The 17,076-nt window shown below is 36.7% G+C and overlaps 1 protein-coding gene across 2 annotated transcripts in view; it reads left to right on the forward strand.

The window, feature by feature from the left end:
* Window positions 1–3,901, forward strand: part of SP4 (Sp4 transcription factor) — an 85,819-nt gene extending 81,918 nt beyond the window's left edge. For both annotated transcript variants that reach the window (XM_010366736.2, XM_030933205.1), the window contains exon 6: window positions 409–3,901. In XM_010366736.2, the coding sequence (XP_010365038.1) occupies window positions 409–656 (248 nt within the window). In that variant the 3' untranslated portion in view covers window positions 657–3,901. The remainder of the gene's footprint in view (window positions 1–408) is intronic.
* Window positions 3,902–17,076: the final 13,175 nt, after the last annotated feature.

The raw sequence follows: 17,076 nt of genomic DNA on the forward strand, positions 1-17,076 counted from the left end.
CCACTACGATTAAAACTAAAACCCAGGTTAGCAGTTTTGAAGAACAGTGGACATGAGCCTTGAACATTATATATATTTGTTACATCTGATAGAGATATTTTAAATTGCCTGCTAAAAACCCTCTTGCTTTGTAGATGGGAAACTGAGGGTCCGGTGGCTATTTACTTGCTCCAGCTTTTATTTCCAGTTCATAGCAGAAACAGGACTTAAACTTCATGTCTTTTTGTCACAATCACATGGTCTTTCTCTTTACATTGCTTGTTTCATAACATTTTTAAACAAAATATTTTGCAACTAGTGAAACTGTACAAAAACTTATATATAATATGACCAGAAGGAAGATTGTTAAAAATTATAATTTCACTTAAGTAAAATGTGTATAACTTCATTTACTGTTTTTCTATGTAGGTGAAAAGAGATTTGAATGCCCGGAATGTTCTAAAAGGTTTATGCGGAGTGATCATCTCTCCAAACATGTCAAAACGCACCAGAATAAAAAAGGTGGTGGGACAGCTCTTGCCATTGTTACCTCGGGAGAACTGGACTCATCTGTTACAGAGGTGCTTGGCTCCCCAAGAATTGTCACAGTTGCAGCCATTTCTCAAGATTCGAATCCAGCAACTCCCAATGTTTCAACCAACATGGAAGAATTCTGAAAAGTTATTTATAACAAAGACCTCTAGTGCTGCACTTGTTTACACACCTTTGAAATCTGGAAATGGGCTGGTCAAGTGGATTACAGAGTAGGAAATTATGTTTTCATTCTTGGCTTCTTTAAGTATTCCAGGGTTTGGGGTCAACACATGAAGAGTTGAATTTTAAAAAATACAAAAAGTAAACTGATGTACTGGAAACAGAAAAGTATTTCCTCCATACTATAAGTTGTAGTTGTTTTGAAATATATCACATAACCTTTAGACAGAATCTTCCCATCTCTTAATATCATGTGTTAACATGTTTAAAAAGACCTTAGTAGTTAGCAGGCTGGACCTTAATTGGACTTATTTTCTTTGAAAGTACTTTGTTATAAATTCAGTCAGTAATAATTTACGTGTTTTCTTTTTCTCTATAGCACAGAAAACAGATAGTTAACTGATGATAGGGATAATACCGTATTTCCTTAGCTTGATTTTTGGAAAATCAACCGAAAATAGTTTTGGCCGTCTTTTCTAAATGTTAGAAATTCTTCAACAGCTGAATTAGGTAAGTTCCAAAACAGTAATCTGAGATGCATCTCAGATCTTTATTACCACTACATTATAGTAGTGTGTATGCAGACAATCAGTGAAGTCCAATTACTTTCTCCATTTGGAGACACAAGAGGAACTTAGAGTTAAATCTTAGGTTAAATTTTAGGTTGACACCTTAGGAAAATGCTGGGGAAAAAATGTTAAAACAAAACTCATCATAGCTTCAGAAAAATAAAATGAGGCATCTTAACATGCAATGTTCTGAAGTTAGGATTGATTATATTCCTAACCGTAGGTTGAACCACAAAATTTCATTTAATATGTTTATATTGGAAATATTTGCATAGAGTGTAAATTGTTCTGTAGTTTCGTATTTTGTAAATATGAGTTATGTTGACAATGTGCAGAATTCTTTATGCTTTGACTTGGTAGCCAAAGAAAGAATTATACTTTTTTCCAAGGCCAGCAGAAAATTATCTTTTAACTACATTGTAATTCTTGTTTTCCTCTACTAAAAATTGGCCAGTCCCATTTTATTTCTAGTGCTGTGTTAGAAAGTAATTAGAAATTATAACACAGTAATGTTTTTATGTTTCATCAATAACTGAATTTTCCCTAAATATTAGCCTAATATATAATAGATATATTATGAAGCAAAACTTTTATTTTTGAAAAGGCAGAATAATTTTCAGTGAAGTAAGTGAATAAAGAAAAAAATATATTGTTTATGCAAGGGTCTTACAGGAAAGGGTCTTTTTTTTTGAGATGGAGTCTCGCTCTCTTGCCCAGGCTGGAGTGCAGTGGCACGATCTCAGCTCACTGCAACCACTGCCTCCCGGGTTCAAGCGGTTCTCCTGTCTTAACCTCCTAAGTAGCTGGGATTACAGGCGTCCGCCACCACCACTGGCTAATGTTTGTATTTTTAGTAGAGACAGGGTTTCGCCATGTTGGCCAGGCTGGTTTCAAACTCCTGACCTCAGGTGATCTGTCCACCTCGGCCTCCCAAAGTGCTGGGATTACAGGCATGAGCCACCGTGCCCGGCTAGGAAATGGTGTTGTTAGGAAAGATGGCCAAAAGTTTCATATGAAAAAATCTGGATTATACCAGTAACTTAAATATTAATAAGGATATTTTGTGTTTTAAAAAAGTATTTACACAGAATCATAATCAGTGAAATTGACCATTTGAAAACTAAAGTTTTTACCTACCTGCTCAATTTATTAACATAATTACTTTGGGGACTGTTTGAATATAGGTACGTGTTTTCTTGTGCATTCTCTATAATTTCAGGAAAAGTACTACTCATGCGAATTCTCTTCCAAAATTGTGATGTTTCTTGTATTTTTGATGAAGGAGAAATACTGTAATGATCACTGTTTACACTATGTACACTTTAGGCCAGCCCTTTGTAGCGTTATATAAAACTGAAGGTCTTTTGTGCTTTCAGTTTGTATAAAAAAGCTTTGAGATTAAAGGAAAAAAAAATTTTTACACTGTGGTTATAAATTTCAAGTTTCTTAAAGCTTTTGTAGACTTGTAACAGAGTCTTTAAATTTTAGTTGGATTTTGTAAATTGTTTTGTATATTTTATTTAATGTACTCTTAACAACTGATGTATCTGGCTTTAAAACATCAGAATTGGTTTGTTGTTTTGTTTGGTACAGAGGAGCATTTGGTAGTGTTAATTTTAATTTTATTATATAGGAGCTGAAACATCAAATATATATTTTATCTATCATTATGCTACACAATCAGTGCTATAAATTTTTTTACGCAAAGAAACTTTCTTAATGTTTTAATCATGTTTCCTCAGAGTGACACTTTTTGTTGTTGTTAATACCAAGTATGAACACTCTGCATCATTATTCCATGAACCAGTTCTAATGCAAACCTATGTATGTCCATTAGAAATGGAAGTTATTTTTTAATCAACAATGAGGCCTATTATAAATTTATCAAATGAATCTGGATAGCTTTATAGCATATAAAATATGTTAATTTGTGTTAGCAGGTGCACATTTCACCACTGAAATTGAAATATTTTGACAGTCTGTTCTGCATACCATTCTGAGTCTACTTTTCTGTCTTTAGAAGAATCGTAAATTTCAATGTCCTTTATTTGACTCAGTGGGATATAGCTGTTATAAGTAATAGGGCACAGATGTGCAGTAGAGTCTTGTTTAATGGCATTTCACTGTTCATTCCCTTTACCACCGTTATAAAACTTTTCTTTATTGTAATTATCAGTGCAAAGCTATGTATTTATCATGGTAAAACTCCAGTGTTAGAATAGTTTTTTCTTACAGTATACTTTCTTTGGTTAGGTTTGTGTATGTGTTGCTGATTACATTAGAACTTGATGTTAAGTCATTATTTATCACACTCTCATGAGAGCAGTAATAAAAATGTGTAATCTAGGAGAAAAAGTTAATTTGTCAAACTTAGATAAGCATGATGTTTAGGTCCTATTTTTCAATTTTATAACTGTTTTATTGCAACAATATTTGTATTTAAGTCTCCATTTTAATGCCTTGTGGTGTTTTTTTATGCATGTCACTAAGTTGTCATCCCACATAAATTGATGTGCAGCATAGGGTATTAAATCTACATAATGATTTTAAAACAGAAATAGTTGATGGTAAAATGTAAATGTTTTGCAAAAATTCCTTATAAAAAGTTTTGTAGTAACATTTCACTTGTAAATTTTTTTGTAAAAAAAAAAGAAAATGAAAAAAAAAGAATCCAGAAAAAAACCTGTTTCCCATATTCTAGAATTTAGACAATTATTCTGCCAGCAAAGCCTCTGAGGCTGTAATTGACATTTTTACAGTGCTGATTTGTATAAAATTTGTTTTTTGTGGATTTGGAAATAAAATCATGTACAAGTTGTTGCCTGCAATAACAATTGCAAGTAACCTATTAAAAATTCCCTTGAGTTTAACATGTTTCATTTAATTATGTATACTATAAAGCAGCAATAAATTATTTGAACTATCAACCTTCTTATCATGAACACTGGAGAGTTAAATGCTTCTCACTGGAGAACACATTGGCAACCCTTCATAATTCCTCATATTGAGATCTGGTCACCATTTCTCTGAACATACCGCCAAAGAACACCAATTCAGATTGCATGTTAATTTGTAGCCATTGCTCTAGACATTTATGGAAATTAAAATTTGATTTAGAGACACTTTTTACTTAAATATTTTAAGCAATCAATGCTAGGAAATTGTAGGAAGACCTGAAAACGAAGAACATAATTAAAATATTATTTAAGCTCACAGAATCACTGAGAAGCAATATAGGCCACATAGATGCCACAAAGACGACAAGCAGAAACTGTCTTTTCCTCCTGGGAGAGCCCTAAAAATCTCATGAAGACCTGTAGTAATGTGATGAATACGTTATTGTAACAACTTCAGCTAACACATTTCCAAACTCAACAGCAGATACAGACATAGCAAAGCGAGGGTTTGGTGGCCAGGGTGGTAGGGGTAGGATGTTAGGCCACAAGAAAAGTACTGTGGCCCACTGACAGAAGACTCCAAAGACTCTAGATTTTAGGTAGTAAGCAGGGGCTATAAGGTGTTAGAATAGAGAACCTTGTACAGCAAGATCCTAAAGGCATAGCTATGTTACAACTTTGTAAAATAATTTGTTAATAACAGTGACTGAATCAAAGAATTTGTTACTCTGTCAAATAAGACAGGAATTGTCAAAGGATGTGTTCTATCCAAAGTAAAGATACATTTCAATTACCTGAAAAATTCGCATTAGAAAGCATCAGGATGATATTGTATAAAGGGATAATGCAGGCCAGGCATGGTGGCTCACGCCTGTAATCCCAGCACTTTGGGAGGCCGAGGTGGGTGGATCACGAGGTCAGGAGTTCAAGACCAGCCTGGCCAACATGGTGAAACCTCGTCTCTACTAAAAATACAAAAATTAGCCAGGCGTGGTGGTGCACACCTGTAGTCCCAGCTGCTTAGGAGGCTAAGGCAGAATTGCTTGAACCCAGAAGGTGGAGTTTGCAGTGAGCTGAGATAACGCCACTGCACTCCAGCCTGGGCGACAGAGCAAGACTATCTCAAAAAAAAAGGGTAATGCAATTAGAAAACTTCATTGTGTTTTTCAATTTTTAATATAGTTTGGTTCTTATACTTCTAGGAATTTCAGCCACATGAGCAAGACAATCATAAAGAAAAAGGGATAAATCATCTTGAAAATTGACAGCTGTTGGTGTAGTAAGTTAGGAAAGTTGAAGCAGTGCTAAAAGCAACACTAATGGGGTGTGGTTTACAATGCCATTGGTAATGACAACTTGAAGATAGAAAAAATATACAGTATCATTTGTTTATTTTTTAATTAAAAGTTCAGATGCTTAATGATAGGGGTGCAGAGACTTCAAGTGTCGCAGCAAATTTGAAATACTTTATTCCTTTGTGAATCTGAATAATATATTGCTATATTTACTGCCTGAACAGTAATGCCTGCTTAATATACACACAAGCAACTTGTAATTCGGTAGCAGGACTTTTAAGGCATCTATTTTCCATTCTTTTAAGATTGACTGATTAGCATAAACTTTGGTCTCTGTTACTCTTAGTCACAGGTGGCAATGAAATAATTTATTTTTGGATACCTGAGAGTAATCTCAAGTAGAAATAGTGGAAGGAAGGGAGGGAGGGAAGGAAGAGCATAAAGGCCTATTTGTAGTGCAGAGGGTTGATCTCCCTGGTTAATAGCTAAGCACTGTGCCAAGAGACATCAACGGAGAGTCTTGACGATTTCAGGCTGGATTCCTGGTTCAGCCACTTAGTAGGCACACAACCGTGGGAAGTTATTGAACCTTTCAGCACCTCTCTTTTTCTACTTCATAGAATAAAAGAGCAATGCTTATTAATGTTAAGCATTATGAATAATACATAGGTCTGTTAAGATCAAATAAGAAAACTATTGAGTAACACATAGTTGTGTTTAATACATTAAGTTTAATAAGTTAACCCAAAAGGCAGAGGGTGTCTTAGTCCATTCGGGCTGCTATAACAAGATACACTAGACTAGGTAGCATATAAACAACAGAAATTTATTTCTCACTTCCGAAGCCAGGAAGCCCAAGGTCAAGATGCTGGCAGATTCAGTGTTCATTCACTGGTTCATAGATGGTGACCTCTAGCTGTGTCTTCACATGGTGAAAGGGACAAGACAATTTTCTGGGGCCTCTTTTGTAATGACACTAATCCCATTCATGAGAGCTCTACTATCATGATCTAATCATTTCTCAAAGGTTCCACCTCCTAATATCACTGGCAATATTATTGGTAATTGGGTTTCAACATGAATTTTTGAGAGGCACAACTGTTCAGACCATAGCAGGGGGCATGGAATAGTTCCCAGCTGGACCAATGCTGAAATGTCTTGAAAATGGGCAACAATACATCAAAAAGTTAATTCTCAAATCCCATTTTAAAAATGAAATTTCAGTGGGAATTTCCAAATTCAAACGTATTTTTCTCAAACTGTGAGCTACTTTGCCATACTCTACCTCAAAATTTTATGACAGTCTTTTTCCAATTCTAAGAAAAATTAAAGGCTTAAATCTTCCTTTTTTTTTTTTTTTTCCTTGAGACAAGGTCTCATTCTGTCACCCAGGCACACACCACCATGCCCAGTGGTTCTTGAACTCCTGGGATCAAGCGATCCACCCGCCTCTGCCTCACAACGTGCTGGAATTACGAGCATGAGTCACCGCGCCTGGCCTATTTCCTAATTTTTAAATATTAATTACAATTATTGTTTGCCTACCTCAAAGTGATAGCAGACAAGCAAACCAGTGAACAAGAAGCAAACCAATTACTGAAAAACAAACAGCTGCTCATACGTTGTTCACTAACTTTTGTGGGTATATGTGTGGATTATTTTCTATATCTAAAAGCATTCTCTATATTTAGAAATATATTTGTTAAATAAACCCAGGCATACAGGACAAAAGTACCCCTCTTTTCAGCTACCTACCAAATTACAGCCACAAAAAGAAAACATGCAATTTGGTGTTCAAAAGTTTCTTAGACAACTTCCTCTCAGACTTGGTTCAGAAAAGGATAATAAGATGCTCTACTTTGCTTTTTAGATTCTTTGTGAAATAAGATAGGCTATAGAATAAATGTCTAAACTTATAATGCCCTGCAAGGCTGAAGCATCTCTGTTGGCTGTAGCTTCAGTTGTCCATTTGTCCAGTTACAGCCTTCTTGCTCGTTTAACTCCTACCTTTGCTTCAGATCCTGTTCTTAACTGAGTGCTCTCCTCAGCTCACCTTTGTTGGAGATGCTTTTTCCAATTAATACACTTATTGAGCACTTATTGTGTGCCAGATTCAGGCACAAGGGACGCCGTTTTTCTTTTCTATGCTAACTCTGCCTTCTTGCATCCCAACCTCAGCTGGATTTCTGGAGTTCCTTGAGATCCATTTGCCCTATGCCTAGGAATGGGCAGGTCAGCAGTTGCAGAGATACTGGAGTCCATTCAGACCATATCTATGGGGAGGAGCCCAGGCTCAGGTAATCTGAAGCAAGTTAAGATAACAGGTTTCAAGTCAGGGTCAGGGACTAAGAAATCAGATGTGAGTGTTAAGATCAGACAAAAGCAAATTACAGGGAAGAGGAGGAAATTAAACGAGCAGTTGTCATAAACGCCAGTTTGTCTTTGAATCATGTCTTTCTAGATGGTTGGCTTGGTTCAAATTTTGTTATTTATTATCCTGCTATGAAGTGTGGTTTCATAAATATTTTATGTATAGTAGTAGTATTTTTTAGATGTTTAGATGTGGAACCATAATAAAGTTATATTTTCTGCTGGTAAAATTGTTCCTTGCTTGTATAATGTTATGCTGGAATTAAACACATCAGTAATTCATGGTGCTATGTAAAGGGTATTATGGCTTCCAAGTATTTGGTCACCTGAACAAATTTGAAAATCACTGTTGAGCGCCGGGCACAGTGGCTCACGCTTGTAATCCCAGCACTGTGGGAGGCCAAGGCGGGTGGATCACAAGGTCAGAAGATCGAGACCATCCTGGCTAACACAGTGAAACCCCTTCTGTACTAAAAATACATAAAATTTTCCAGGCGTGCTGGCGGGCACCTGTAGTCCCACTTACTCAGGAGGCTGAGGCAGGAGAATGGCATGAACCCAGGAGGCAGAGCTTGCAGTGAGCCGAGATCGCGCCAGCCTGGGAGACAGCGAGACTCTGTCTCAAAAAAAAAAAAAAAAAAAGAAAGAAAGAGAAAAGAAAATCACTGTTGAGGAAAATAATCTAATGGCAAACAATAAGCTAGCTGAAAAAAAGATTCCAACCCAATTCAGTAATACTGTAAACGGTTACCACTTTAATGTAACTATTTTATGTTTTTGCAGCTCTTTACGTTAGCTTATTCTTTGTCAAGTATATGTATACATGAAATATATGTGTGTACATGTTAGGTGGCACATCATATATGTTTAGAATTTATAAGTCAGAATTACATTTATGTTACTATGGTTTGGCATTGTAGTTGCTTATTTTCACTGTCCTTAATTATGTGGACAGACATGAAATTATTAGAAAATTAAACCCTATTCTGATTATCATTTATAACTTTATTTACATTTCTTTTTCTTTTCTTTTCTATTTTTTTTTTTTTTTTTTGAGATGGAGTCTTGCTCTGTTTTCCAGACTGGAGTGCAGTGGCACGATCTTGACTCACTGCAACCTCTGCCTCCTGGGGTTGCAGTTCAAGCGATTCTTCTGTCTTAGCCTCCCAAGTAGCTGAGACTACAGGTACCCAGATAATTTTTGTATTTTTAGTAGAGACAGGGTTTTACCATTTTGGCCAGGCTGGTTTAGAACTCCTGACCTCATGATCTGCCCACCTTGGCCTCCCCAAGTGCTAGGATTACAGGTGTGAGCCACCGTGCTTGGCCTAAATTTTCGTTTTTATGGAGTAGGTTATGACTAGAACAGAGTTTTGGGTTCTATAGAAAAAAACTCATTTCTCCTTGTTTTGCTCTGTTTTTCACAATATTGTGGATGCCAATTTGAACTAAAAGTCTATGTAAATATGTCCACCAATTTGATAAATATGTCCACCAATTTGATAAGTGGCTGGAAGTACTTTTATTCTTGTCTCCAATTGTAAATGTAAACATGGACCTAAAGAAAAAAAAGGGCAAAGCTAGAGAACTTTTTAAATTGACCATTTTGGAGATATGAGTAGTAGTCTATATTTTTAGGAAAAGTATTACCTTGTTTTAAAATGTTTTTAAATATTAATTTTTATTAAACCATTGTTGGTTTGAATCCATGGTTTTGACAATTCTCTAAAGAATTAGTGCTATGTGAAAAGAGATGATAATCACCAGAGATTATATTCAGAAAATATTTGTCTTCAGTTTATATATATTGTTCTAATAGAAATATTGATCAGATTTATTATTTAAATATTTATGTCTCTTACTAAGAAAAATATAAGATGTCATTTAACTCTAGCATTGTTCAGAATACTTCCAAAATAGTTTTTTTTTTAATCAAATAACTCTCCTGCTTGAGTGTTTTTGTGCCTGAAGTATAACTAGGTTTAAAATACACCCATTTTGTGAACCCAGAGGACATTGCTTTGTTCTTAAAAATCTATAACAATCAGTCAAAATTTAGACATACTTAGATATCAAACTGAGAGGTACAAATTCAGTTCAAATTCCAGTCATTCCCCTCAAACAGTAGAATATAAAAGCAATGATTGGTTCTCATTATTATGAATACAAGAGTTCTATGGTCTGAATGTTTGCATCCCTCCAAAATTTGTATGTTGAAACCTAATCTCCAATATCATAGTATTAAGAGGTTGGGTCTTTGGTATCGGATTAGGTCCTGAGATCAGAGCCCTCATAAATGAGATTAGTGCACTTGTAAAGAGGCCCCAAAGAGTCAGCTAGCTCTTTCCACCATGTGAGGAAGCAGAGAGAAGGTGCCATCTGTAAACCAGAGAATGAGCCTTCAGGAGACACCAAGTCTGTGGGCACCTTGATCTTGGACTTCACAGCCTGTAGAGCTGTGAGAAATAAATTTGTTGCTTTTTAGTTGCTCAGTTAATTGTATTTTTGTTATGGCTGCCCGAATGTACTAAAACAAGGAGTAACAGTCAAAATATTTAATAAGGGACACAGCACAGCATTCATCAGTCAGAAGGGGTGCTGGACATAATAATGGAGGAAGGTCCTAGAGCAATTTCCTTCCCCTCCCCTTAGTTGCTGGGTTCTGGGGAGGTCATCGGGTGTTAGTACGGCAATCAGGAACTAGAAATTTCTTGTATAGAATTACCTCCTTGTATGGAATTATCTCAATATTTTATTCTATTTATTTATTTATTTATTTATTTATTTATTTTTTTTTTGAGACGGAGTCTCGCTCTGTCGCCCAGGCTGGAGTGCAGTGGCTGGATCTCAGCTCACTGCAAGCTCCGCCTCCCGGGTTTACGCCATTCTCCTGCCTCAGCCTCCCGAGTAGCTGGGACTACAGGCGCCCACCACCCCACCCAGCTAGTTTTTTGTATTTTTTAGTAGAGGCGGGGTTTCACTGTGTTAGCCAGGATGGTCTCGATCTCCTGACCTCGTGATCCACCCATCTCGGCCTCCCAAAGTGCTGGGATTACAGGCTTGAGCCACCGCGCCCAGCCTATCTCAATATTTTAATAACCAACCAGTGTGGTTATACTGGTGTCCCAGAATGTGCACCCTGAGTAGGGGTGTTATTCTCTGCCCATGCTTAAGAATTCCAGTATGTGGGTTGAAAAACCCAATCCCACAACCATTCTTTTAATTATTAAGATAATAAAAAGGCCCATGCAGTTACATAAAGATTTTGCTGAGACACATGAAAATCAAGGGAAAATGCAAGTGGTAAAGTCATTTCACTTCAGGATACTTAAGACTGACTCAAAAATTCCTGTAAAATATATGTAAGATGCAGCTTCAGTGGATTATGATACCTCAAACCATCTTAAAAGGCAAATCAAAGAAAGGGAAACGATTACAGCTAGTTTGTTACGTCAACAAATGTGATTACTTCCTAAACTGTCTTTTCAGTGATTTTTCAAAAATATCTGTTAACTGTATTTATTGAATATAAGACACAATTGATTATTTCATATGCCACTAAAAAACTCTGCCAATTACACTATAATCCACTACTTTAATATCATTTAAAAGCTTTTTTAAACTTATTAAAGAGCTGTTAGACTTATTGGTATATTTTATCATATATAATTCTTTCTACATTAGAAATACAAGTGAAATATATTACCCAAAGCAATCTATGGATTCAATGTAACCTCTATCAAAACACCAATGACATTCTTCACAGAAATAGAAAAAAACAATACTGAGATTTGTATGGAACCACAAAAGACCCTGAATAGCCAAAGCAATTTGAACAAAAAGAACAAAACTGGGAGGCATCACACTACCAGATGTTGAAATATATTACAAAGCTATAGTACCCCAAACAGAAAGATACTGGCCTAAAAACAGTCTATGCAGATGAATGGAACAGAATAGAGAACCCAGAAATAAATCCACATATTCACAGCCAACTAATTTTCAACAAAGGCTCCAATAACATTTAACTGGAGGCCAGGTGTGGTGGCTCATGCCCATAATCCCAGCACTTTCAGAGCCTGCAGTGGGAAGATCACTTGAGGCCAGGAGTTCAAGAACATAAAATGGGGAAAGGACAGTCTCTTTGACAAGTGGTACTGGGAAAACTATCCATATGAAGAAGAATAAAACTAGACCCCTATCTCTTACCATGTACAAAAATCAACTCAAAATGGATTAAAGAATTAAAGGTAAGACCCAAAACTGTGAAATCACTAGAAGAAAACATGGGGGAAACACATCAAGCCATTGGTCTAGGCAAAGATTTTTTCGATAAGACCTCAAAAACACAGTTAACAAAAGCAAAAATAGACAAATGGGATTATATTAAACTAAAATGCTTCTGCAGAGCAAAGGAAAACAATTAACAGAGTGAAGAGACAACCTAAAAGATGGGAGAAAATATTTGCAAGCTATCCATGTAAGGGATTCATATCCAAAATGTATAAGGAACTCAACCAACAGCAAAAAAGCAAATAATTTGATTTAAAAATGGGCAAAATAATCTGAATCAACATTTCTCAAGAGAAGACATACAAATGGCCAACAGGTGTATGAAAAAATACTCAACATCGCTAATCATCAGGGAAATGCGAGTCAAAATGACAATGAGATATCATCTCATCCCAGTTAAAATGGCTATTATCAAAAAAACAAAAAATAACAAATGCTGACAAGGATGCAGAAAAAGAAGGCCTCTTATATACTGTTGGTGGGAATGCAAATTAGTACAGTCATTATAAAAAACAGTATGGAAGTTCCTCAAAAAACTAAAAATAGAAATAGCATTTAATTCAGCAATTCTACTACTGAGTATATATTCAAAGGAAAGGAAATCAGAATGTTGAAGAGATATTTGTACTCCCATGTTTATTGCAGGACTGTTTACAATAGCAAAAATATGGAATCAACCAAAGTGCCCATCAGTGGACAAATGGATAAAGAAAATGTGGTGTATATACACAATGGAATATTATTTAGCTGTAATAAAATGATTTGTAATTTTTGACAACATGGATGATCCTGGAGGATATTATGGTAAATGAAAGAAGCTAAGCACAGAAAAACACTGCACATTCTCACTCATATGTGGGAGTTTAAAAAGTTGATCTCATAGAATTAGAGAGTAGAATAGAAGTTACCAGAGGCTGGGAGGGGTAGAGGGTTGGGGGAGGGACAGAGAAGTTGGTTAATTGATACAAAATTAAAGTTAGATAAGAGTAATAAATTCTATAGCACAGCAGGGTGGCTATAATTAACAATAAATTATGGTATATTTTAAAATAGCTTGAAGAGAGGATTTTGAATGTTCACTACACAAATAAATGGTAAATATCTGCAGTGATGGATGTGTCAATTACCCTGATTTGATCATTACACAATACATACAATTATGTCCCAATTTAAAATATATACATATATAAATGAAATAGTTTCTTCACATCAGTGACTTTGTTTGTTTGTTTGTTTGTTTTTGAGACAGAGTTTCACTCTGTTGCCCAGAGTAGAGTGCAGTGGCATGATCTCAACTCACTGCAGCCTTGACCTCCTGGGCTCAAGTGATCTTCCCACCCTAGCCTCCTGAGTACCTGGGACTGTAGGTGCACAACACCATGCCTAGTTATTTTTAATTTTTTTGTAAAGACAGGGTTTCACCATGTTTTCCAGGCTGGTCTCAAACTCTTTGGTTCAAGTGATCCTCCTGCCTCAGCCTCTCAAAGTGTTGGGGTTATAGGTGTGAGCCACCATGCCCGGCCAGTGATAACCTTATCATGTTTTTGCCCACGAGTGATAGTTTTAAAACTAGGTTCACAATTTTTTTTTATACTCCTTCCTTCAATAAATGGAGCCTAATTCCTCTCCACTTGGGTGTGGCAGGGACTTAATGACTGGCTTCTAATGAATAGCATAAAGTGGATGTGACAGCTGTGATTTCAGGCACTAGGTCATAAAAAGTCACAGTGGCTTCCCTCTTAGTTGTTCTCTTGGATTGTTTGCTTCAAGGAGGCCAGACACTATGTCATACATAATCCTATCAAGAGGCCCAATATGGAGAGGAACTCAGATATCTGGGCAATAGCCACCTAAGTGAGCTTGGAAGTGGTCCTCCAGCCCAGTCAAGTATTCAGATGGCTGCAGCCCCAGCCAACATTTTGACTACATCTCATGAGATACCCTGAACTGGCAAACCCAACTAAGCTGGTCCTAGATTCTTGACCAACAGAAATGAATAAATGTTTGTTGTTTCAAACTGCTACATTTTGGGGTCATTTGTTATGCAATAATAGATAACTAACATACCATGAGTCAACAATTTTCGACCAATACCTTCTGTACCCTTAAAAGCATAAATGATGCAGCATTTCTTAAAAGGAGGCTCCATTATTATCTTTGAGAATTTTCTCTACACTAATGATATACATTCTGCAAGTTTTGCTGGAGATGTATGGGCAATAATAACTATAACAGACCTGCCTGTTGGCAGTATCTCACTTTCAAAGATGTTAAAATACGAGGGGAAAATGTGCATCATAGAATCAGTGAAAGACATTTTAGGTCATGTTTATTACATCCCTTCTGCCTCCATCAACTCCTTTCCTTCCCTAAGAACTTGATCTTGTCCGTTTCAGGACAAACCTGAGGTTTGTAGGGGGTTACTGTATTCACATCCTCCACTTTACATGCACTGCACAGGGCTTGTATGGTTATGGGGGGAGAAACTGTTGGTGTGAACTGAGAGAATGCTTTGTTAACTCAAACATTTCCCAGCCCAAGCCACCTTTGCTATGAGTGTCACAAAGGGGAATACCTTCTTTGTGGGGTCCTGAAATTGCTGGGTAAGTGGTGATGGTGGTTGTTGGGGAAGGAGCTTATGATGCTGGTGGAATTTTGGGTGTTAAAGAGGGCATATTAATCTTTAAAGAACTGGGAATCTTTCAGTTACATGTAATAGTCTATATCTTGCAACAATTCATTACCAGCATATTAGGTAATGCATATATATGTGTGTGTGTGTGTGTGTGTGTGTGTGTGTATATATATATATATAGAGAGAGAGAGAGAGAGAGAGAAGTAAGAATGCAAACAATCAGCAGTGTCACACACAACGGGTGCATAAAGTAAATATAAAATAAAGACAGAGATTTACCTGACCTAACCACACTGATATCCTCCTTTAATCCTTCTCCAATAAGTAAGATATCACATATGGAAAGACTTTTAAACTATTAAGCACCAGACAAATGTACACTTTAATTATATACGTGTGCTGCCTCCATGCTGAGAGGAGTTGCAGATCCTCATTTAATTCCCACCTGTGCCTGACTTTGAGTACTTTGTCTGAGCTTTCTCTTCATTTCTGATTTCTAGGAAAGGTATAAGGAACAGAAATAGAAATAATGATGTTTAATACGATTTAGAAGAAGTTCAGAGATAATTGTGCTTATACCCCCTACAACTGAATTCTCTTTCATATTCTTTGGATGAATTTATTTGATCCCTAAATCTTCTTCCTTCTCTGGAGCTAATACTCCTAAAATAAAGCTTCTTTCCTGTTCTGATCACCTGTAATTTAAATCTCGTTTTACAGATTGATCCTTCCCCTTTTTTCCTTCAGGGACTCTAACTCTTTCCCTGACTGGAATTTCTTGGGTCACAGAAGTCCCTCCCTCCTTAACATCTTTGTAGTGCTTCTTTCAATTCAACAAATATATGAACAACAGTATTGCTAGAGGGCCTAGGTTAGATGCTGCAAGGGATTTAACAAAATGACCTAGTCCCTGATAGTGCCTGCCTTCAAAGGGCTTGGATACTTACAAGGAAAACTAAGAAAACTATACAATTATGTATAATGTAGGATAATGTGTATTATATTGGTAAAGAAAAAGAAGACAAGTACTAGATGAGGACTTCCCCTCCTGAGATTCTTGTGGTTGTTTCCTTTCTTGATCGTTTACCTTATTTATTTATGTATTTTTAAGACAGGCTCTTGTTCTGTCACCCAAGCGGGAATGCAGTGGTGCCATCATGGCTCACTGCAGCCTTGACCTCCCGGGCTCGGCTGATTCTCCCACCTCAGCCTCCCCAGTAGCTGGGACTACAGGTGCATGTCGCCATGCCTATCTAAGTTTTAAATTTTTTTTTGTAGAAATGGGGCTTTGCCATGTTGCTCAGACTGGTCTTGAACTCCTGGGCTCAAGCGATCCACCTGCCTCAGCCTCCCAAAGTGCTGGGACTACAGGCCTGAGCCACTGTGCCTGGCCTTGATTGCTTGCTTTTGACAGTTTCAGTACACCACAGTTTTTTTCTCTGTAAATATTGCAACATTATTCTTTCTTATAAATTCGTCAGTTTTTCTTTACTATTTTTCCTCCTTTAACTCTTAAATTCATGTTATATTATACAGAGATGCTTCAGTTTGTTTTGTTTTGTTTGTTTGTTTACTTTGAGACAGAGCCTAGCTGTCGCCCAGGCTGGAGTGCAGTGGCACAATCTCGGCTCACTGCAACCTCTGCCTCCCGAGTTCAAACAATTCTCCTGCTTCAGCCTTCCGAGTAGCTGGGATTACAGGCGCACACCACCACACCCAGCTAATTTTTTTGTATTTTTAGTAGAGATGGTTTTTGCCATGTTGGCCAGTCTGGTCTCGAACTCCTGATCTCAGGTCATCCACCATCTCGTCCTCTCAAAATGCTGGGATTACAGGCATGAGCCACTATGCTCGGCTGTTTTTGTTTTTTTAATTATTCTATCAAAACCAGCAGTGGTAAGACCATATCACTTTAGTTTTATTTCTACTTTGAATGGTCTTTACCTTATGAGTTGACATTCCTGCCTGTGATCTGCGTGCATCTTCTGTTGGTGGATAATCCTTCTCTCCCTCCACCCTTGTCCACGTTATGTATCTGATGACCTAAACAACAGCTCCCTGTTATATTTGTCCTTCACCTACTTATTTCTGTCTCTAAACCAGATATTAAAATTCCTCAAGTCACATGGTTTTCTCAATTTTACCTTGTTTTTCTTTTTCTCTTTGCAGAACCTTAAGTTGACCTCAGTCAGGGGCTTCTGCTAGAATAAAGTTCAACATTTAGCCATATTTAAAAAAAATAGTAATAAAGTATTCATCATTTATGGGAAATCACGTTAGTGTAAAGTGGTATTTCCAATGATGTTATATATGTAGCAGTGGCA

The sequence above is a fragment of the Rhinopithecus roxellana genome, chromosome 6 (genome assembly GCF_007565055.1).
Source record: "Rhinopithecus roxellana isolate Shanxi Qingling chromosome 6, ASM756505v1, whole genome shotgun sequence".
Classification (NCBI taxonomy): Eukaryota; Metazoa; Chordata; class Mammalia; order Primates; family Cercopithecidae; genus Rhinopithecus; species Rhinopithecus roxellana.